The sequence below is a fragment of the Chelonia mydas genome, chromosome 9, assembly GCF_015237465.2.
Source record: "Chelonia mydas isolate rCheMyd1 chromosome 9, rCheMyd1.pri.v2, whole genome shotgun sequence".
Taxonomy (NCBI): domain Eukaryota; kingdom Metazoa; phylum Chordata; order Testudines; family Cheloniidae; genus Chelonia; species Chelonia mydas.
Window position 1 is genome coordinate 74,288,629 of NC_057855.1, and position 24,315 is coordinate 74,312,943.

Consider the following 24,315-nt stretch of genomic DNA (forward strand, 5'->3'; position numbering starts at 1 on the left):
GAAAGGAAGGAGGAGTAAATATAATTAAAACTTAAATGTAAAGAACAGCTGTAGGTTCAACAAATGCAACTGTACAGATTCCTAATATGAAGTGATAAAAGATAACTAATAACAAATAACAAACAATAATGGTAATAATTAGGGCTGTCGATTAACGGCAGCTAACTCACGCCATTAACTCAAAAAAATTAATTGCGATTAATCGCACTATTAAACAACAGAATACCAATTGAAAATTATTCAATATTTTTGGATGTTCTTCTATATTTTCAAACATATTGATTTCTATTACAACACAGAATACAAAGTATACAGTGCTCACTTTATATTATTATTTTTGATTGCAAATATTTGCACTGTAAAAATGATAAAAGAAATAGTATTTTTCAATTCACCTCATTTAAGTACTGTAGTGCAATCTCTTTATCGTGAAAGTCAAATTTACAAATGTAGATTTTTTTGTTACATAGCTGCACTCAAAACCAAAACAATGTAAAACTTTAGAGCCTACAAGTCCACTCAGTCCTATTTCTTGTTCAGCCAATCATTAAGACAAACAAGTTTGTTTACATTTATGGGAGATACTGCTGCCTGCTTCTTATTTACAATGTCACCTGAAAGTGAGAACAGGTGTTCGCATGGCACTTTTGTAGCCAGCGTTGCAAGGTATTTACATGCCAGATATACTAAACATTTGTATTCCCCTTCATGCTTCAGCCACCATTCCAGAGGACATGCTTCCACGCTGATGATGCTTGTTAAAAAAATAATGTGTTGATTAAATTTGTGACTGAACTCCTTCGGGGGAGAATTGTATGTCTCCAGTTCTGTTTTACCTGCATTCTGCCATACATTTCATCTTATAGCAGTCTCGGATGATGACCCAGCACATGTTCGTTTTAAGAACGCTTTCACAGCAGATTTGACAAAACGAAAAGAAGGTACCAATATGAGATTTCTAAGGATTGTTACAGCACTCGACCCAAAGTTTAGGAATCTGAAGTGCCTTCCAAAATCTGAGAGGGACGAGGTGTGGAGATTGCTTTCATATGTCTTAAAAGAGCAACACTCCGATGCGGAAACTACAGAACTCAAACCACCGAAAAAAAAAATCAACCTTCTGCTGGTGGCATCTGACTCAGATGATGAAAATGAACATGCGTCGGTCCACTCTGCTTTGTATCGTTATACTTTTTTGTACACATTTTTTTGTACATCAGCCGCATGGACGCATGTCCTCTGGAATGGTGGTTGAAGCATGAAGGATGTCTGAGTCTTTAGGGCTTCTGGCACTTAAATACCTTGGGTCGCTGGCTACAACAGTGCCATGCGAACACCTGTTCTCACTTTCAGGTGACATTGTAAACAAGACGCAGCCAGCATTATCTCCTGCAAATTGTAACCAAACCTGTTTGTCTGAGCAATTGGCTGAAGTAGGACTGAGTGGACTTGCAGGGGCTAACGTTTTTCATTTTTTAATTTTTGAATGCAGTTATTTTTTTATACATAATTCTACATTTGTGAGTTCAACTTTCATGATAAAGAGATTGCACCACAGTATTTGTATTAGATTAATTGAAAAATACTATTTCTTTTGTTTTTTACAGTGCAAATATTTGTAATGAAAAAGAAATATAAACTGAGCATGGTATACTTTGTATTCTGTGTTGTAATTGAAATCAATATATTTGAAAATATCAGAAACATCCAAAAATATTTAAATACATTGTATTCTATTATTGTTTAACAGCACAGTTAACCATGCGATTAATCGCAATTGATTTTTTTTAATCGCGTGATTAATCGAGATTAATTTTTTAATCGCTTGACAGCCCTACTAATAATACCGCTGTATTTGTACCTCCTCATTAAAACACATATCTTTACATTTTTTCACATGACTAGCGGTGCTAAAATAGCATAGTAGTGACTCTGCTATGGTTAATTCTTTCATATTGCACTTGAGTATGTCAAATACTGGATCTCCAAGTCTGGATAGGGCATCCCATGTTTTCTGTCTTTGCCTTTAGTTTTTATTTTTAAAGGAAATGCATGGTCCATTAAAACCAAAACTAAAATTCTTAAAAGGATCAAAAATGAGCTACAGTCTGCGTCCTCACATTCCCAGTAATATAGCAAAAAAAGTGGCCATGAAACACCCATATATATAAAATTAAAATAAAGAAGAAACAAAAATAATACAAATAGCCAAACCAAGAGATACTGAGCAAACTGGAAGGACATCAATAGTCTAAGATTTAGCTATTTCTAGTGAGGTAAACCCTGGTTCAGGATAGCATTTTAGTCTTTACTTTGGTGCACGCTAGTCTCTCTTTGTTATTTGGACCATTTAAAACCAAAGTGAATGAGAAATATGATTTTTTGTCGCTTGTCCCAACTTTGTCTCACCAGTGTATGAAAGAGCCCAAGTGGTGAAAGCCCTTTGGTAGAGTCCCTGCTATATCAAACCAGTGCACCCTAACGGGAAGGGCTGGTTCCCTGGAAAGGAAGGGATATAGCTCCTGCCCTGAAAACTATTACAGATGTGCTTAATGTTACGCATGTGCGTAACCTCTTCAACGTCAATGGGGTTATTCAAATGTGGCGAGTTAAGTATGTGTGTGTTTGCAGGATCAGGGTTCTAATCAGCACAACACAGGAACGTGCCAACAGACCAATCCTTGAAGCAACAAGTGTTATGTAGGGTGTTGACATGACACCTGGGCCATTCATTTACAACATCTCCATGTTTTTGTTTTGACTGAGGGGAAAGGTTTTGGGAAGAGAAGAAAAGAGCCCTCTGTCAGTGAAGTACCACAATGTATGACATCCAAATTGGGGGAGGACGGGACGAGGAACAGGGACAGTCTGTTCTGATTTGGTCCCACCTTTTGAGCTTAAGGAAAGAAAAGAAAAGCTGTCCCTCTTTGTTTGTGGCTGTCATCTGCTTTATGACACATGGATGAATGAAGCTCAGCTATCCCCGGTGGAACCATACAGAAACAGAAACCGGACTCTTTTTTTTCAAACATGTACATAGTTGTATTTTTGGCAAATCCTTACTTGTCTTTCCAGTAATACTGTCCCCAGTGTCCAGATATATCTTCTATGCCAGCCAGCAAATGATCCAAGAACTAAATAGAAGAGAGGATTTTGCTATACACTGGTTTATTATTGCATATATGACGAACTCTGTTGGATAATATCAAAAGCCAGCAGACAAAATGGAGGACATTTTCAGCTAGGTGCAGTAAACAGTAAACAAGAACAGGAGCTGTCTGCATAATTCCCCATTCAATCATCCATGCTTATTCCTTGGTTCTAGAATATGAGTGATTTGGCTTCTTTCTTTCAAGTTTGCGCAAGCAGAGAATAATCACTGAGGGACATGATTTTTATGTTACATGTTTTTTATGATACATGCAAGTTGGCCAATGCCTTGCATGCCCTGCATAGTGCAGCTTGAAAAACACTGGAAGTTCATACTGAATGTTTGGAGAGCAACGTGTTTCAGGAGAAAGACATATTTGGTGCATAGGTGCTGACTACACAGGGCTGGAGCTTCTCCTGGAATAATAAATACCCCCATGCTGCTAAATAAAATCAATGACTACATTGCGTCTTAAACACAAGCGGCTTATTTCTATGTTAAATATTCTGAACAGGGAAATTTTCAACCTTAAAAAGTCTCCTGAATGTCCCAAATTGCCTCCCCCGCTGTTGTCACCAGTACAACAGGCAGCAGACTCTGCTAGGCCACTGTTCATTACCCCCATCATACAATTGTTCCTGTGCAGCTTCAACCAGCTCTAATTAGAGAAATCTCCTTTTGCACACAGAGATATGCTAAGCTTTCAGCAACTAGGTGTTAATCATGTGACAGTGCTCGCTAAACCAGCCTCCTCCAATCTTTGACTTCCCCTGAGGCTACAACACAGCAACCTAACATGGCTTCATATGTGTCAGACTGCACCTTACTGGGGCTTCTCAGCGCAGGGGCTTCTCAGCGCAGGTCTACACTACAGAGCTAAGCTGACCTAAGTTACACAATTCCAGCAACGTGAATAATGTAGTTCAATGGTGGGCAATCTGCAACCACGGGCCACATGAGGCCCATCAGGGTAATCTGATTGGAGGCCACAAGACGTTTTGCTCACGTTGACCATCCGCAGGTTCTTTGTTCCCAGCCAATGAGAGCTGTGGGAAGCGGCAGACAGCACGTCCCTGCAGCCCACCGCTTCCCGCAGCTCCCATTGACCAGGAATGGTGAATCACAGCCACTGGGAGTGGTGGGGGGCCATGCCTGTGGACGGTCAACGTCAGCAAAATGTCTTGCAGTCCGCAATTAGATTACCCTGATGGGCCACTGACATAGCTGGAGTTGACGTACCTTAGGTAGACTTGCTGCGGTGTCTACACCACACTGGGTCGACGGGAGAAACCCTCCGTCGACTTACCTTATATCTTCTCAGTCAGGTGGAGTACTGGAGTCGATGAGAGAGCGACCGGCAGTCAATTTTGCAGGTTTTCACTAGACCTGCTATATCGACAGTCAGTGGATCAAGCACCGTACTTCAATCCCCTGGTAATTCTAGACAAACCCTGTCACATTAAACTAACTCAACTGCGCTAACACACCTGAGAGGCACATTTTTTTTGCCCATCAAACCAGGACCTTTAAAAGGTGGTTTGGGAACGGGAGTCCATGACATTTGATGCCACAGAAGTTTTCCTTTTCATTTCTCTCCTATTACATTTATAGGGCTTCATTTTTCCCTTTAGCTAGTGGTAGTAAATGCTAATGAGACAATACTTGGTCTCCCAGGCTGAGTTTAGTTTGAGTAACAAATACCCAACCCCACCTCTGTTGGATCATATTAAAGAAGTTCTGTATTAAAATCACAAATGAGTTTGATTCCCCATAGTTTAAATTCCAGGGTATTACTAATTAAGAGGTCTCTTGGTTTTCGGTACTGTTTCTCTCCCTCTATGTGTGAAACTTGCAAGCTGCTAATTGTGTTAGTACATTCTAAGACAGAGTCTGTTCTCAGAGCAATTCTTTGTAACAACAACTACTCACACAGAGAGAGACTCAAAGCAATAGTCTGTAACAACAGAAACAGCACCCAGAGACTCCCCGCCCTTTTGTTGTATTCATCTCGCTTTGTTAACAATTGTGATTAAAATAGAGATAGAGGATGTATGTGGATGGCTGCTTGGTGTGGATAATAACTGAATGATCAGGGAGGTGCCAGCCTAAGAATCCAGTGTCCAACGGCTGAAGAAGGCGTCAAGTGGAAATAACCAGAGGACCCTCAGGGGGCAGACTGGAATCCACCCAACAGCCTCAAGAATGGGAGAACCAAAGAACAAGATAACATCTGGCAGCACGGAGCCGTCAGAAGTGTGCTATCTCCTGATTGATTCAGCAACAGCATGATGAAGCAATTCCCATAGACTGGCATAGGAAGAAATTCCTATAAAAATGGACTCTAGAAAGTGAGAACTTTGGGGTCTGATTCTGCAAACCAACTTCCAGGAGCATCAGATGAGCATCTGACAAGGCCCTGCTCCCTCCTCATGTCCAGGCCACCTGGCCAGTGGCTTGGCATGAGCAACTCGAAGGCTGGTAACTATGATAACAACCTTGTAGAACCTCTCTGTGTGTGTGTATGAATGAATATGTGAATAAATATGAAATTGAATGGAATGTTATAGCTATAACTAACTGCTTACTATGATTCTTTTTGTATTCACAATAAATGTGGCATTTTGCCTTTTCCCCTTTAATAAGATCCTGCTGGTTTTTATTTTATTGGTATAACACCTCCCCCCAGGATTTTTGGATAAGTAAGTGAATTGGGTGAATCATATACCCATTATATCTTAGGGGATGTCAACAGATACTACATCTCTGGCCCGTCTTTACACTTTCTGCCTTCAGATCAGCAAGGATCAGAAGCCAGAATCATTAACAGGAAGGTATTAATTATTATTATTTGTACAGCACCAGCAGTATGGTGCTGACAGGCAACTGATCCCCAGTGTAGGGTGGTACAAGACATTCTGTACATTGGCTAGAAAGGTGTTGGGAGCTGAGGACTGGGCAGGCTGTCAAGAGGGAGTGGCAGTTCTTTCTCAAAGGGTGCTGGCCTGTGGGGAGTTAGAACTAGGGAGAGCTGGCAGCTAGGAAACAGCAAGAAATAGGGATTGGTGGGGAAGGAAAAGTGGAAGTGGGGGAGAGCATGCTGCAACATGAAGGGTGGACAGCCTGCAGGGGAAGCTTTTAGTGAAAAAGGTGAACAATGGGAAGATGCCGGGGCAGCCAGGCCAAGCCAGCAAGGCAGGAATAGGAAGCTCTCCATTTGTGACTGTGCATCACCATTGCTGATGGAGTGAAGTTCACTCGGAGCCACTGTCACAGAGCGGTCACTGATCCACCAAGGCAGCAGATCGGCACATCTACTCATATTTATGGGTATCCATTTCCATTCATGCATGCAAACGTTCAGGCTGTCTAAGGACTGCAGAATTAGGCCCGCTTGTTATAACACTAACACTGCAAATATTTCGTTTTAAAAATCCTAAATTGTGTCTTTCAGTCAAAATGGTAAAAAAGGATCCCAGGCAGAGCATTACAATTATCCCCTCTGAAGAAATAAATTAAAGGAAGAAAGCTTCCTCTGGGTTCCTGAGTGCCTGCTTTCTAGCTACCTGTATCGTTACCGTGTCTACTTAATTAGCACATAGCTATTTTCAGCTCACATTACCCAATAAACACATCTTTAGAGATGATTTACCATTCATGCTCTAACAAAAGAAGGAAGTGGTTCCTGTTTGCTATAGGAAAAGCCTCTTCAGCCTATTGAACTGTTCCATTAACCTTAGACAAAGCTCTGTAATACATACTAATTGGGAAAATGCCAAGCCTGTTTCCTACAAGTGCTTTCAGAGCAAACACCTGTGTTTTCATTTTATTTGTTGTTGTTGTTGTTGTTGTTGTTGTTGTCAAAAAGAGAAAAGAAATATTCCTTAGGAATTAGTACTCAGGTAAAAATGCTTTGCCATAAAAAAATTCTATTCATAACTAATACTTTACCTTTGACAAAATGCTTCAAGGACACTGCCTAGTAAAATATCCCACTGCCACGACCAGAGAAAAAACAAAGCCTCTCCAGTTTGTTTCATGGGCGAGTTTGGCAGCATTTTGTGTACTTTCACGAGCTGTTTTCCTTGTAGACCAGTTCCCCGATTTGTTCCATTTGTGTTTGTAATACCATCAGTATTGGCAGTGAGACTCAGAAACAAGGGTACTACCTGGAATTGCTACCGACTCAGGTTTTTAAATGGACTAGATTCCAAATGATGTTTAAACCTCCTATTTGTTGTGATATGTAAGACACAGTGCGCTAGATTCTGGCCCACACTGCAGACTCTCTGGCTGTTGCAGTGGTACAAAGGTACTCTAAACTATGCTAAACGGGCAGCTGAGCAGTCCCTTGGCAAGCTGGAATCCTTTGTCCGCGTAGCTGGTGTAGCCAGTTCTACATCGCCCCTACTTGGCCCCTTAATGTGAGGGCATATCAGAGGTAGTAGGGAGCTTGTCCAAAGCACACTTCATTCGAGCAATCCCCAGCTGGCATAACAACCCCATGGGAACTTAAAGATTGGGCCAAGTGTAAAGCCACCATAGTCTCCTCCCCATTCCCTACAGCTGCTCTGAGCTGAAATTTGTCACAGCTGAGGATGTATCCCATTTTGTCCTAGATGCAGTAGATAAAGGAACTGTCCTGGGAGTGTAAACATTTGGGGTCTACTGAGGACTCTGCCACTGATCTGCTGCTTGACTATGAGCAAGTCTCTTAGCCTCTCTGTGCCTGTTTCCTCTCTTGTTCGTGTAGCTGTTTAAAAGTGACCTCAGGGAGGTTATCTTTATAATTGTAGTGCTTTCACCTCTCACATTTTAGAAACTGTTAATATTACACCAACTCAGATCTACCAATATTGAAACACACTAAATAAAGTTTTCCAATTACATAAAGGCTCATAGAAATGGCTGATACTTAACCTCAAATAGGAAGTGAGCCAAGTCCACCAAATTAAATTAGTTTAGAACTCTGTACTGCTGTGTTAGGGAAACGATGTGCATTTGGTTTTTCGAGTGTGATAATCCCTTGCAATTTGAAGCTACAAATTAACATCCAATTAGATTTACCACTTCCTCAGGGCCCGGCCTTGCTCTGGGGCTCACGTGACAACTCTTTGCGGGCTATTTGTGCAGAACCTGTGCACACAAGCAGGGTAGCAAACAGCGTGGTAGCTGTTCTGCATAAACCAGGTGAAGGGACTTCTCAGCCCCTCCCCAGCCTATGTTTGCAAAGCCTGTAAAGTGGGCATTTCCAATGTATATTTTTGTGTGTGGGGGTGAATATCTGTGCTTATGTGGGCTAAAGCCGACTTACAACAAATGCTGGACATGGAAAATTACTACACGGGAGCCCTTCTTTGTATCAGGAGTATCTTCATCCCAAGAATAGGATTAATTGCTCTTACTTCTGTGGCATGAATCAAATGAGAGTCTTTACAATGACTTCAGCGGGCTTTGGAGCAGGCTGCTGCTGAGGGATCGAAGCTGAGAGATGTAATTGCCATGTATATGAACATATCCATATACATTACCACTCGACTTGCTATCATGTCCCAGCCAGTCCCCGCAACTCAGAGCTCTGACCACATTTGGGGCTGTGTTTTCCTTTGGTGTCAGCTCTTTTCTTTTGCAGGGTGTCCTTCTAGCATGTGGTGATTATTAGTGGCCAGCCAGAACCCCCACAGAAACACAAAAAACAGAACTACAACTAAGCCTGTATGCTAACTTCTTACCACTAGGTCCAGAGCTGGGGCTAGTGCCTGGTGCACAGGGCACCAATGCCGGGTCATTCCCCCATCTAGGAAAGCGCCCCCTCCCCCCCCATTTCCTCCTTGATCCCTTCCAGACAGGCGGAAAGGACCAGGTTAGGTTAGACTGTAAACTCTTGGGGAAGATACAGCATCTAGCACAATGGCTCCCTGATCAGGTCCCTGTGTGCTACTGCAATACAAATAAAGAATAGCAGAGCTTACTACCTTCATATGACCCTGAGCCTGAAAGGAATCTGCATTCAGAATCCCCCGCTGAACTACACAGGACTCTGCAAGGGCCGAAGGGTCCTCACAGCCAAATTGCTTGGCAGGATCAGGGCTTATTAGCAAACCAAATTGAAATGCTGCAATCACATCCACCCTTTGACTAGGCATAAATTACTGAGCCACTTACCCGGATGTGAATCTGTTCTCCCACCGTGGGCGCACTTTCTCTTTTTCTCTTCACATCTAATAAGTCAACGAGAGGACGGATGGTCATTCCCTGCAGCATAATGACACACACACAAATCAGGCTTTCTTCACAACACAGCAACTTTTCAAAGGACCAGCACGTTTTCTAGTTATATATCTTTTATCCTGTGCTGAAAATTTGCTGTTGAACAGCATCACCCACGTCAACACAAAATTAGCATAGCAACGCAGTTCCTGAGGCACTGAATCCTGACTTGTTTCCAAGGAGAAGAGTTCTTTGGGCCAGCCTCTCTCCTCAGTTCTTTTGCTCTTTTCAATATGTGAAGCCACTGCCTGTGCAAAACTCTGTGCCTGTTTGCAGCCCAAAAACTTTATTTACCAACAGACAAGCTATGTTAACGATTCCAGTCCTGTCACATATTCATAGATTTTAAGGCCAAAGGGACTTGCATTTCCTCTTGCATTATACAGGTCACAGAACCTCACCCAGTAATTTCCGCCTCAAGTCTATTAAAAAGCCACAATTAATTGATTTTTTCAGTTTGGTGGCCAAACTGAAAAAATCTGGGGGCGGGGGGGGAAACATTTGGAGTCTAACTGAAACTGATTTTTTTATTTTTTTCTCACCTAAAGAATTTTTTAAAAAACATTTCAGGATAAACAAAATATTTTGTTTGATCCAAAAATATTTTTTTTCATTCTACTATGTTACATTTTCAGGTGGATTTTTTTTTTACCCTTTGCAAATAATTCAAACAAATCTAGCTAAATTTAGAAAGAAAATGTCATTTCCAAATGAATAATCAAAGCATGATATTTCAAAAATGTCAAAACAGTTCATTGTGATTTAAAAAAAACAATGCATTTTTTCATTTTTCATTCAGCCAAAACTATTTGCCAAATTCAACCTAAATCCATTAAACAGTTTTGGTCATCCTGAAACTTCCTGTTTTGGTGAATAAAGTATTCCAACGACAAATTTCATGCAGCTGTAAAGCCTAAAACTTCCGTGTGAGCACTAGCATGTCTTGTAGAAAGAGGTCTAGTCAAAATTTAAACAGGTTAACACATGACAGTGCTGAGCACCTTGCAGGAGGGACTCCACATCCTGCAGAGCCAAGCTAAGTGTTTGCCTGTTGTGAAGAGGGTCCTGGGTTCGTTAACTTTTTGATTTACTGTGTCATCTGTTATTAATCTTTACTGTCAGCATCTTTGATTTATCTATGCCTCTAACTGGTGAGCGAGGGGGAAAAAAGTTTAAAAAAAATCTTTCCATGGCCTCATGAATGAGAAATTCTGACGTTCTGCTGTGATTACAATCCATTATATCTCTTAAGTTTGCCACTTGAAGAAATGGCTTTCCTATGCTACGCCTGCAGCAGAAATGATACAGTTGCTGATGCTCTCTTGAATGTCACAAGAGTTGGCACGGAGGACAGCTTTAATTGCAAGAACAATTAATGTGTCATTTTAACCACTAATGTCAATACAGAATTCATCAACATTCAGTGTAAATAATATAAATCTTACAAATTTAGAAATAACACAGATTGCAGATTAAGCAGCGCCTATGTAATTTGGCCTCTTGTCTTTTGCTGGATAATCAGCTGGGTTTGTTTGCATTTTAAACTGACAGTACTGAGTTCTGTGACCATGACTCCCAACTTCTCACATACACAGAAAGAGATTTCTATGGCTCTGATCCTGAGTGTTGTTTTATACGAGCAGGCCCCTGTGCTTGTGCAGAGCCCCATTGACTTCAACAGAGTTCTGGCGGGGGGTTGAGGGGAGGGAGACTCCTGCAGCCACATGGATAAACTTGCTGGATCATGGCCTTCGTACTGATTGATGGCTGTATATAACCTGTGTGAAATGTATTACTGGTGTCAATCCAGTTGCTAGTGGACAAGTGTCCACATCACACAAAAAACCCAAAACAAAAACCTTCGCAATTTAACAGTTCCTCCTTAGTAATTTCACCAAGGAGGTCAGGATCTGAATAGGCAGAGAGAGTGAACTATAAATGGAGAACATGGCATTTAGTTTTTAAAGGACATTGAGAGAAAAAAACAGTGAAGCTCCTTTGTGGCATTCAAGACAAACCAAAGGCTCTTTTTAGGACTTTATGGTGCAAGTGGCATACATCAGGCCAGTCTGGGAGCACCGAGCATCTTTCAATTGCCCAAAAAACTTCACAAAATTATTGATCACTCCTGCTGTGTAAATTTAGGAATGATGAGGATGCACTTGCCACAGGTTCAGACAGACCAAAATAGACATTATGATTGGGTTATATACTGCAGGGCTATAACCATGCATGGCCACACCTAACTGCTTACATATAATGTTTTGGGTCTAGTAAAGGCATTGCCAGATAATCAGCTGGGGCTTTCCAAGAGAAAGAAGCAATTTGTGTTCCCTCAAGATTCCTTGCACATCCCTTTACCCCTCTGCACCAGCATCAAGACCAACTACACTATGCCCTGCCATTTTTACTCAGTCTTTACTCACACAAAAGCTCTCCCTGAGGTCAGGATTTGCACCGTTATTAATACAAGCTGCTGACGTACATCAATAAAGAAAAAGCTTTAAAAACAACAGCACCGTGAATGTTATTTTTTAACAAATCATTTCTTTCTTCCCCCTTCCATCCAAGGTGAAATGCATTATGAAGAATGCTGGGACACTGAAGTAATCATTCCAGGCCCAGTTCTGCATCCACTGATGTAATTGGTAACACTCCCATTGACTTCATAGGGTATGGGATCAATTTACACTCGGTGGTTTTTAAAAGGTTTTCTTTAATATCGTTTTTATATTTTTTTCTATGCTGGGGCATGTCAAGGTTGTTGTTTCTCTAAGCAAGTTTAAATGTTTCTGATTCTTTTGGCTGTCTCTGCTACATGATGCCACAGGTACCAAGAATCTGAATCAAGCTAGTCTTCGTGAATACTAAGTTTCTGCTGAATGACTCAAGGTCAAAGGGTCATTCTATTGACACATACCCACAGGGGAGTCCCACCCTTTAGCATGGAGATGACATCATCATTTGAGCTCTGAGGTTACACAAAAGCCCTTCCACCATCCTGAGAATTATTTTATGAAGCTTCTGCGGAATGGAACCGCTGCCTTAGAGCAACCTTTGTCAGGGACTCAGTCTCTCTGCAGGAGCGGTCCTGCCAAGTGACCAGATCTTTTCAATTTCTAACCCACATTTGCATCTTAAAACTTGTCAACCTAAACCCAATTCCCCTTTTCCCACCCCCTGGCCTCCACTCACTCCATTCAGTCTGCCAGATAGGATTGAAAATTATGTTCCACAATAGAGATCTGGCTGTCTGTCTGACTCAACTCCAGGCCCAGTCACATTGGTATATCAAGATCATTACTGGTTTTGCCCAATTGATCGTATCAAATATGAGGAGGCACAGAAGCTTTGCTGTGTGGGGTTAACTGTAAAACATACCAGTGTGAATCTTTACCTCGTATGCAGCCTGAGCATGAGCAGTGTGCTGGGGTACATGTGGAAGAAATTCTCTCCCACTGGGTGTGGATCAGCAGTGAAGCCACTGTGCACCTCTAAATGTGGCTTCAGAAGCCTCAACAGCTGCTTCAGACCCTCTACAGGATGGGAAGTGGGTGCGGGGAGGAGGGCAGCCATTGGATTGGTAAATCTGTATGGAGCTTGTGCACACAGGTGCAAGAAACCCCCATGGAGCTGTGTTAAATGGTGCCACCCCTTTCACTGACCTTCTGAATCTTGCCCCATATAGATACATGCAGCAGAACTGCCCTGGGATCTACTGTGCTGCTTTGCTCATCCAACTCTACCAATGGAACGGGGGAAGGTGAGAAGATAAGGCTATGTTCATTCCAGGAAACAAGAGTATCAGCATCATGTGCTTCCCACAAGCATTTACGCGGAAATAAAGGCCCTAAACCTAACCCTGTACTTTTAAAAACAGGACAGTTTTGGGAATTCCCTGACCAGATAATCCCAAATTTGTACCACAAACTCATCTTGGGCCCTGACCTTACATACCAGTTTTCAAGATGAACTAACTGTGCAAGTGCATTTTAGGGAGGTATGAAATCTGGGCTTTAATCAGGAACCTTGATGCAACCATGGAGTCACTGCTGCTGCAGCATGATGACAACACAGGGTGCAGGACAGCAGAGAATCAGGGCCAAAATCGTTAGCAAACTAAAAGTGTCTAGCAATATTTTAACCACTAGATGGCACTTGAATGCCAAGAGATGTTCATTTTTCCTTAAAGGGAAGCACACAAGTTATAAAAGGACCCCACAATCAAAGTAGGTCTTAATGACCTTCAGTATTAGCATACACTAAAATGATGGGAAATCTTTCACCTTCATTGACATATAAGAAAGGGGAATTAGTCATCATTTTAAAATAAAAGTGGGACATTGTAAAAAAGAGAGACCAACATATATTGAAATAGAATCATATAAGCAAGAAATTTCATATAGATAGAAGTATTTTGAAACTAACATTTTAAAAAAGATTGCCATTAGAATCCCAATGTAAAATTATATCATTTAACAGCATACATGCTGGAACTTGGGGTGTGGGGAGTGCTGCCACACTCCCTGGCTTGAAATGGTTTTCATTATATACAGGCTTTACCAATATACTCTATACAAATTGTTCCAGCACCCCATGTTTAACAGAAGGGCCATTTAATTACTCTTAAAATTCTAGGGACCCGATCCCCATTCTATTCCAGTCTATAACAAAACCTCCATTGATTTAAATAGGTAGAGCCCTGCCTGGATACAAAATTTGTATCTGCATCCGATCCGCAATCCGCAAACAAAGTACGTGGATATCCACAGATTTGCAGAGCTCTAGATATAAAATTTGGATCTGCATCCATCCACGATCCACAAACATGGTCCGCAAATGCAGATATCCACAGCTATAAAGCAGATATCCACAGATTCGCAGGAACAGAAGCAGGACTAACTTCAGTGCATGGCAACTAGTGGCAAATTCTCTAATTTACCTCACTTTAAGTAAACATGGAAATAAATTTTGAACCTTAATCAGAAGCATCTATGAAAAATTACATCATTTGTGAGATACAGAGATTAACAATTGTGCTGTTAGCTCACTGGATCCTTTTTCATAATTCCATTTCTTATCATTACAAAACATCTAGATAAAGTCAGAATGCTTCCAAACTCAGCTTGGTTGGCAAAGTTTCGATTTTTTTATCTTACTAGTAAGATAATATATTCGAGCCACCTTGGTCTGTAAGACAAGAGCATTTGGCTAACGTGTGTGGTATCATCTTATTTGTCATATTATTCTTGAGGAATAATAAACCCCTTAAAAATCCACTCTTTCCATGAACTGGACTATAATGAACCACTATTTTGTTTGTGTCTGATTTTTCTTAGTTATCTAACTAGCTACACACCCCAATCCTTTTTCAATGCAAGACATTATGGCAATTTAAAGTTATCACAAGGGCAGGGCCTTCTTTCAATGAAACATCATAAAGTGCTAACACCTCCCTTTTTGTATGCATGTGAAGCTATCTCTGACATATATACTAAAGCCAAGATTTTCCAGTGACTAGTGATTTTGATTGCCCCAGTTGTTGTGTGTATCATAAAGAGACCTGATTTTCAGAAGGTACTGAGTCTCTCAAAATCAGTACCACCCACTCAAAATCAGGCCCCTTTAAGTTGTCTCATGCCAAAAACTGAGATGTTCAAAATCACTAGTTACTTTTAAAAATCTTGCCCTTAGTGTTAAGTGGGTTTAAAATGCTTCCGTTCCTTTGTTCTCTCCCCGGGGTGTAGTGAGAATTGACCTTGTCTGGAGGAGGGTTTAACTAAAGTTCCATCTTACTACAAATCCAAATATGCCTGTCACAAGACAGCACTGGCCTTTTAAGAGGGAAGAGGCTAGTGCACCTGTGACAGTCAGCTGATGCTCAGATGGCTTAAGAGAGGGCACCTGGGCCCTAGAGCAGAGGAGTCTGGGTGAGTCAGGGCAGAGAGAGCAGATGTGGGGCTTTAGCTGCCTGAGAGAATGAATGCAGAGAGCAGAAAGCTCTGCAGGTGCTCCATGAGAATAGGGAGACAGGCCACTAGCTGGATGGCCTGGGGAATGGGAGAAGGAGCCACTGGAGCAAGAGAGAGCCCTGGGAAGTGCCCCTGTGGCCCCTGTCCTGTATAACAAGCCAGTGCCAGGTTTACAATGGCACCAGCGGCGCCATGGAACTGGGCCCATGCTCAGAAGGGGCCCCAGCCTGCTCTGCTTGCACTGCGCCCTGAAAGCCTGGGAGCCCATTGGCTCTCCTCCCCCGCCCACCACTGCTCCTCTCAGCCTCCCCACCGACTGGCCAAGGGCTCCTCGCTACCTCCTGGCCCCACCCACCGGCTTCTCTCTGCCTCCTGGCCAGACCCCAGTGCTCCTCCGGCTCCGGGAAGTCTCTGCTTCTCATCACCTGTGGGGCTCCACCTGTCTCCCTGGAGCTGAGCCACCTGGGACTATTGCAGAAGCCTGGCCAGTCTTGGCCAGTTAAGGGGGGCGGGCAGTGTGGAGGGCTTGGCTGGGCCCCTCCAGCCAAGTGGGTTCTGAGGGAGCCCAGCCAGGGCAGGCCCTGGCCTGGCTGATCGCGCCACTCCCAAGGGGCTGGAGTGATTCCATGCCCTGGCTGCACTGGTAGCTCAGCCGGGCAGACACAGTCACCTCCCAGAGGGCTGGTGAGTGCAGCCGGGAGGCAGGGCGTGTGAGAGTGGGTCTCTGGAGGGCGTGGGTAGGGGTGGGCTGTGAGAAAGCAGGAAAAATCTCTGTGTTGAGGCACTCGAGAGTGGGGGTTCTGTGTGGGATGCTAGACAGTTGTTTTGGGGCTGTGGGCAGGGGGGTGCTGGGCAGGGGTGGTGGTGTGCAGGGCACTGTGCATTTGTGGTGGATGGGGGCTCTGGGCATAGCGAGGCCGGGGGGGGCTCTGGCCATAGGGAATCGGGGGGGTGTTCCGGTGTTGGGCAGGGGGGGATGTGTGGCATGGCATGGGCCCACCCCCAAGGGGAAGGGACATGCTGGCAGCACAGCACAGCACAGGGCGGGCCATTGTGCATCTGGCAACTGCCGGTTTATAAATAGTGCCCCCGCACTGGGCTCGGCGGAGCGGGGCCACCCCTGTCATGCCAGGCCCCTGGTCAGCCCCTGGCTCCAGAGACCATTCTCCCCACATCACGCTCAACTGCTCCCATTGGGGCCCACAAATATGTTTAGCGCCAGGCTCACAAAAGGTTAATCCGGCCCTGCAACAAGCAGGGAATTGGGAAAAGCCCAGGAGGAATGTGAGGCTTTTATTAAGCCCAGGTTGGATGGATGGTGTTTGTGTTATTGCTTCATTTGAGCTTTTGAACTCTAGTGGGGGACTCCAGGGGGTAAGCATGAGAGCCCTCCAGCCTAAAGCAAAACTGAGACTGACAAAAAGCCTCAGGTCACCAAAGACAATGAAGCCAGAACCTTTTGAGTTATGGCACTGATGTTTATTTTGTGATTTGGTATTAATAAATTAACCCATCTCATAGTCCAGAGTGTGTTTGAGAAGTATTCTCGAGGAGCCCTGAGAAGAGGAAACTGAGGTAAAAGCTCCTGCAGGGTCATCCCATGCCAGGAGGGGGTGCTCTGAGATGGCAACTCTGTGACAATACCCAACATAGCACCTGTTTTTCTCCTAGGGTATCAAATCCTAGAGTGTATTTTACTTTGGTACTCATTCTGCTCCTTGGTAAAATACCTAAGGGCCTCGCTTTAAAGGCATATCTACATTAGCTTTTTCCTACTAACCTCTTCATCATTATTACCCCTGGTAGAGCTACACCAGTGCAAAGATGGAATTTGTCAACATGGAAAAGATTCACATAGACAAGGCCTAACGGTGGTACTCAGCAACTGTTGTCAACCACAAATATAAGACACATTCTCCCAACTCCTACCTCGTTCAATAAGAATTCTAACCTCTGTATGCCTGATACAAGGAAAGGTCTGATAGCTTTATGTTCAATTCTTTTGTCCAATTAGAGTCCACACTAAATCTAAAGTGTCAGTATCAGCCATGTATCTGAAACAAAAACACTGTCATGCACTATGCAATAACTGGACTGATGTAGGCATTCTATCATATTGATAGTATTCTTACCTGTACAAACACAGTGAAGAGAATAACTACAGTTGTGGCTGCAATGAAGAGCTTCTTTCTAGGGAAGTCAGGGAGCAAGAAAACCAGAGAGAAACAGATGGCACCTCTAAGACCCCCATATGCTATAATAAACTGATCCTTGCTGGTAACGGTGTTCACATGTAATCGGTTCACGAAGAAAGTCAATACAAGAACCCCTATTAAAGCAGGAAAGAAGATGGGAAATTAGCAAGCAAGAAGAGAACTTATACAGCATTCATAATGGCAGGAAACAGCTTGAAAGAAGTGGCTATTACATTTGTGAACAAATTACACATAAGTAGGAATAGGGCAGTGAAGAATTTGGTAATATACTATGCTCCTCCACTGGCCAGATCCACTGGGTTTCTATCTGTCTGGTACTAGCCCCAGAATAGCTAAGAATCCAGACTTAAGAATCCAAGTTATGTCTGACTTGGAGGAGACAGGAAATAGTGTTGAATGGCCATGGTTTGGTAGGTCTCGTATATATAAGACATTAGACTGATCTTTTGGTAATATCCGTTGTTGGGCACTGTCAACCTTGTGTGACGTCAGGATCTATTCTTGAAACTGGGGTTCCTTTTAGAACAAGAATGAGGTTTTACCCAGAGTTTTAGTTTATGTACATAGCCATCACTGAGGTGTTCCTAAAATATACAAATTAGGTTAGTGAATAAGAGCTAAGTATTAACTGAGTATTTAATAAATAATAACTATTATAGTACAATACAGTGTATTAACATATTTGTTTTGATGGCAGTTTAAAAAAATATTTTAAAAGTCACTTTGTTTCATATTAACAGTAATGCACAGGTCCAAGAATTCATATTCATCAATATACTAATGTGGAAATTGACCCTGGGAATTGACTTAAACAGTAGTTGATTCATTCTGATTGGTAATTAATTATTGGATTTTCTGGGTGATAAATACTCTCTCAAGGGCAAACTGGCAATCTGATTTATTTAAATAATTTAGTTACAGTTACCTTTTGAACTGCATTTAGTTTTAACCAACAGCCAGGGCACATGAAATATTATATATATATATATATATATATATATATATATATATATATATATATATTAATTACCTTAAACTGGTGTATTTGGCAGTCTCTAATTCATCGAGATTAATACTATGTGAACTTGAAGTTTATGAAAGGTGCCACAGCAATTGATGCAATTCATAATCATTTGCAATTAAACAGAAGAAAAAAGTTACAGTTGGTCAAACTGTGGGTCTATTAATGACAATATCCCTGTTACAGAAACTGAGAAAGAAACATGTACGTGGCTCTGAACTTCTAGGGCCTGATTCTGACTTCATTAACACCTGTGTGAATCAGGCCTTACTCCATTTACACCAATGAAACCTGTACAAATGAGATCAGAATCAGGCCCTTAAACGCTAAACAGTGACTATAATTAAGCAACAACAACAGAGAACCTGGACATTTCATTTCTTGAAGATTAATCTTCAAGATTAATGGCTGGTTTGAGAGCTGATAACATAAGAGGGTCATTAATTCTCTCCCCCACCCCCTCACATCACTACAGCTTTTTTTTAAAATGTTTTAAAGACATCATCCACCTTATTTGTTGGGAAATAAACTTTAAAAACAACAATATACAAACACCTCCCCACACGCTCTGATAACTAGCAATAACCAATTTCTATCACACAGAGGAACAATTTGGAGAAAACAAGAAATCTTGGAATATTCAGGAATAGCGAACATGATTAACTGGAACTGTGTCCATGATGTATTCCCAGCTCCAGGAGCACCTGGGAATTAAGGCCAAGAGGAGTAGATAATGACAAGGACTCCAGTTTTCATTTTTAATGTTCTATCTAACTGACAATAATACTTTTAGTTTGAAAAAATGCTACATAGAAACTTATTTCACAACTAGACCAGAGCCAAACGCAGCCAGTAATTCACACTCAAATTAATTTCAAGTGCCATCTTTAAGTAGGATTGGTTAGTAATAAATACATTTTCCAGTCATACAGTCAATTATCATTTATGTCCCTTAAATTAACTCAGGGTCTGTTTGGTTGAAGACGTAGCATATGATTAACTATTTGGGCCAAAATATTTCTCCTTTTGGAGAAGCACCATAACAAACAGATAGCAGAAAATTCTAACTTGTTTAAAGAATGGCAAAATATTGGTGTCCTGGGGGCTGCTATCACCCTCTCAATTGCTTCATATTTCTTCACTTTTCAGACCTCCTCCAACTTATGCCAGTGTGACTCTACTCTGCTGGCTTCAGTAGAGTTATTCCTGATTTAGTGTAGCATCAGCGAGAGAATCAGAGTGGCTCTACAAGTGGGATGGGGGCCTGGAACCTGGTGGAGAGGGCCCAGCTGCTCCAATAAGATCAAAAACTTCTCGCCACAAAGACCTTTTCACAAGAGCTTTATTCTCAGGTTTAGGGTCCTCAGGTTGCCAAAAAAACCGAGCTACAAATGTTCTTACAGAAAAGAAAAGAAACATGAGTAGTGGTAAATAGCGAGAGGGGCTTGCCACCCCAAGTACAAACCCACCAGGCCCCCACGGGTATGCACTCAGGGGTGCTAGCCCAAGCCCCCGTCTGAGTTACCATGGCTACACTACTATTTTTAGCATGGTAGCTTGATGAGAGCTAGTGTGAGTATGTCTCCTTGAGCTGGGAATTGCACCCTTAGCTCCACGCGCAAACATACCCTAAATATTGTAAATAGGTGAGCCAGAGACCAAATGTTTAATGAAATTCAACCCTGCATGAATGTTGGCCTGGCGCTCTTTGAAGTCAATGGGAATTGCACCTAATTATTACAGGACTGATTTTGGTGTCATCTCTTCTTTGCTCTTTCTGTTTACAATATTAAACCCTTTCCGATAATGTGATAAGTAAATAGAGAATTTGAGGTTTACTGCCTATTCTTGGAACACCAGAGCAGTTTGTTAGGTACTTTAATGATTGTTACTGTCATTGTTTGTCACCCTCCTGCCATGAGCTGTTTTCAAACAAGGGGAGTCCAAATAATTCAGAATGCTTTCTTCATTTCATTGAAAACAAACATTTTAAACAAAGGAAACCATTTTCTCATAGTAAAACACTCAAGGGTGTGCATAATTGACCAATAAATGTGCTTCCAGGTGCATTTATGGCACTCAGTCATTAACAGCAAATCTAGTCACGTATTAATAGCCAATAAAGCACATCCTGCCATGTCTTGTTGATAATCACTGAGTATCCAATTTAAGTAATTTGTTGATGAGCCTATTAAATGTCAGGTCAAGTTTTAACCACAAAGGTATTTCTGGTTGCTTTAGTGGTTTGTAAACAGACACCCTACGAAGCAGCGTTCACAAATTCTAGGTGCCACCTTTCTTCTCAAAAATGTGCTATGCTTGTGAATACTTTGTACATTAATTTAAGATTAAAAGCATCTTTAATTTAAGATTAAAAGTTATAAAAAGCATCCCTAAAAGAGAAAAGAGACTGCATGGTAGCTACAAGCTTAGGGTGACCAGATGTCCCAACTTTATAGGGACAGTCCTAATATTTGGGGCTTTTTCTTATATAGTTTCCTATTATCCCCCACTCCTGTCCCCATTTTTCACACTTGCTGTCTGATCAGCCTATATGGGCTCCAGGATTAAATCCCAGTATCAAGAGGCCTGATTCTCCACTCCATTGTGGGGTCCCTTCCACCTGTGCAAAGTGGTTGTCAAACACCCCTCCTTGACTTTGCACAGATGTCAGTGACTCCATGTGGTGCAGGGCAGTGGAGAATCATGCTCCCTGAATCTCAAATCAGTGCAAGTTACACTCCTTTACTACTTTCACCCATTTTCCTGACCATTTACAAACACTGGAAAATGTCTTTGGGGGTTGCACCTGCTTACATGTGGTCTGGTTTTTGTCTGGTTACTGTAAAAGCCAGCAAATATCTAGGGAACAGCCTTTTTTCAGGATTTAAGAAGATCATTTTCAACTCCAAGTGTGTTAGAAAAGGATTTTGGGCCTATCCCTTTAGAAAAGGATTTTGGGCCTATCCCTACCCTCCCATTTAGAACCTGGTCTTGGTCTCCCCACCCATGAGTGACTCTGTATTCTCAGGTGTGAGTTTATAACCTAGTGACGGGGAGAGCAAGTTAGCCCTGGGTCTTGTTTAACTTGCCCATTTAAATGGCTAACCTTTCCCTAGCATGCCTGAGTTCTAGCTGTCATGCCTCTATATGAAAAAAGGTGTGTTGTTTCTCTAACAAACTGTCTATATGAATTGAAGTGGTTGTGAAAGATGCCTAACTCACAAACCCACAAATGGAAGTCCTCTTATTAGCTACAGCTTAGGAAATGCCCAGGCATTGGCAGTGTAAACTTCCTCACTTTAAGGCTTTGAGCCACATTTACTTCATTAGAATTCTGGGCTGGTGAGACCCCAGCATTATTTAGGTGTCTGAAGGAGCTGCTCTAAGTCAGACAGTCAGAGCTGCTCAGAATTGCTGTAGTATGGGGCACCCCAACATACTGGGACGGGCAAGGGACCCTGTGTTTCCCATAACTGCATGGGGGGAATTCTCCTATTGCTGGCCAAGGGGCTTTTATGGAGCAAAGAGTGGCCATAAAGAGAGGGAAAATCTCTCCTATATAAAACACTCTATACATTGTGCCCAGGTAGGTAAAGAAAGAAGAACAAAGACATAGAACAACGGGGCACAATACCAGGCTATATATTAAGTCTCTATATTTGCATAGTATTTGTTTATATAATGTCTCCAAACTCTGGGCTAGGAGCACGTGTTGTGGCCTTTATGGCAAGTGTCAAGGTTCCTTCCCCATTCTGAACTCTAGGGTACAGATGTGGGGACCTGCATGAAAGACCCCCTAAGCTTATTCTTACCAGCTTAGGTTAAAAACTTCCCCAAGGTACAAACTTTGCCTTGTCCTTGAACCATATGCTGCAACCACCAAGCGTGTTAAACAAAGAACAGGGAAAGAGCCCACTTGGAGACGTCTTCCCCCAAATATTTATTTATATTTATATTATATCCTTTATTTTTATGACAGCAAGGAAGAATCCCTAAAAAAAGTAAGGTTGGGAGTATCCTAGGGTTGCTGAGTAAAGGAGAGGTTTAGCCCTCTGCTTTAAAAATATAAGATGAGAGAAAAAGTAATCATGGGGCCTCCACATGATCATCAGGGGAGGTGTTCATCCACTATTTGTTACCCACTGAATCTTATTCTGAACATCACAGTGCCCGGCTCTGAAGCCTAGTTTAATCTCCAGTTTTGTTCCGTTTCAAGGATACCATTTGCCCATTAACATTTCCTAGCTGTTCCTACGGGAGAATTTACAGCTGCAGAGGTCTTGGTTCATATCATTTCCCTCCTGTGCTGCAGAGAGTGTGGATTATCCTCTGCAAAAAATATCTTGATGTAACTGCAGCTCCCCTCGGTTGCTTATGTTCTTAGGCATGCTAACTCAAAACTTTACCAAACCCTGGGCTTCTCACATTTTTGCTGGCCGCCTCCATTTTAAGGCCCCAGTGCTCTTCTATGCAGGAAAAACCTGTGTAAAAGAACAGAAACTCCATGGGCATCAGCTCACAGGTTCCTTCCAATTTTCCCATTTAAGGGCAATGCTTCTCACAGAAGAGGCCAGGGGTTCTACCCCTCAGACCTGAGTACATTAGGGACTCCATGTGGAGATGCCTTGCCTCTCGGGTTGCCAATTTTTGTTGGATGTATTCCTGGAGGTTTCATCACATGACATAACCTTTAATTAAAGATTAATCTTTCATTCCTGGAGATTCTGGGCAATCCTACTTGCCGCTACACTGCTGTCTGGCTCCAAGCTCTTTGCTGCTTCTAGCCCCAGCTACACTCCATGCCTTCCACGCTGGAGCCACCAAGGGACTATAAAGATACACTAAGAGGGGGCAGGTGAGATCAGTGGAGTCTATCTGAGCACCTAAAATAGAGATACCAACAAATAGATATGGTGAAAATTCCTGGTTATCACATACCCAGTGCAGGGAGCAGACCAGGAAGCTGACAAGGACAGGGGCATGTCCAGAGTGCTGCTGCATTCCAGCAATCTATAGCAGGTGTAAGTGCCTTTAAGGGCCATAATTACCTGACATAAATTAGAGCAGCACAGAGGGTGCTTGAACTTGTGTCGGACACTGAGGCAGCCCCAGGATTAGGGGCAGGAATGTAAAGTTGACACTGCTCAGTCAGACTGGAGGACTGGGGCAGAAATCTGTTTCTCTATATTTCTGGACAACAAGGAAGTTCGTCTCCACAGTAGAACTATTCCAAACATGTTTGACAGGGATTTTACTGACTGAAAACTAAAGTAGCAAAATGCGAAGCCAGCACTGAGTGCGGGTGGTGAAATCTGGCCTATGGTATATATGGCTCATACACCACAAGTCATGTGTTTTGTAGTGATGGTGACATGGAGGAAATGACTTCAGAACTGCTGCATCCTGCTAGATTTCACATTTTGTATCAATGCTGCTAGCTATTTACTATTATTCCGTGGTGACGTTCAGATCTATTCAGGAAAGAAAGCCAAACTGATTCCTATCTCTAGGCTCAGCTGGAGACATAGCTCATAATAAAGGGCAGTGCACCGCTTACCAGCTCAGTGGAAGACATTCTTCCACAGGGAAGCAGAATGGTCCAGGAGTTCCAGGACAGAGAGATCCTGTGTGCCAGCTGTCACATCCCTTTATGGGATACAGCTTGCTCCTCCTGCATAGGTAGCC

The 24,315-nt window shown here is 42.4% G+C and overlaps 1 protein-coding gene across 1 annotated transcript in view; it reads right to left on the bottom strand.

Moving 5' to 3' along the window:
• LOC102930620 (sodium/hydrogen exchanger 2-like) overlaps positions 1–24,315 on the bottom strand; it is a 64,375-nt gene that overhangs the window by 22,377 nt on the left and 17,683 nt on the right. Inside the window, exons 5-7 of the mRNA XM_037908091.2 lie at positions 17,523–17,719; positions 9,314–9,403; positions 3,064–3,134 (exon numbers count right to left, since the gene is read on the bottom strand). Coding sequence (XP_037764019.2) covers positions 3,064–3,134; positions 9,314–9,403; positions 17,523–17,719 — 358 coding nt within the window. The remainder of the gene's footprint in view (positions 1–3,063; positions 3,135–9,313; positions 9,404–17,522; positions 17,720–24,315) is intronic.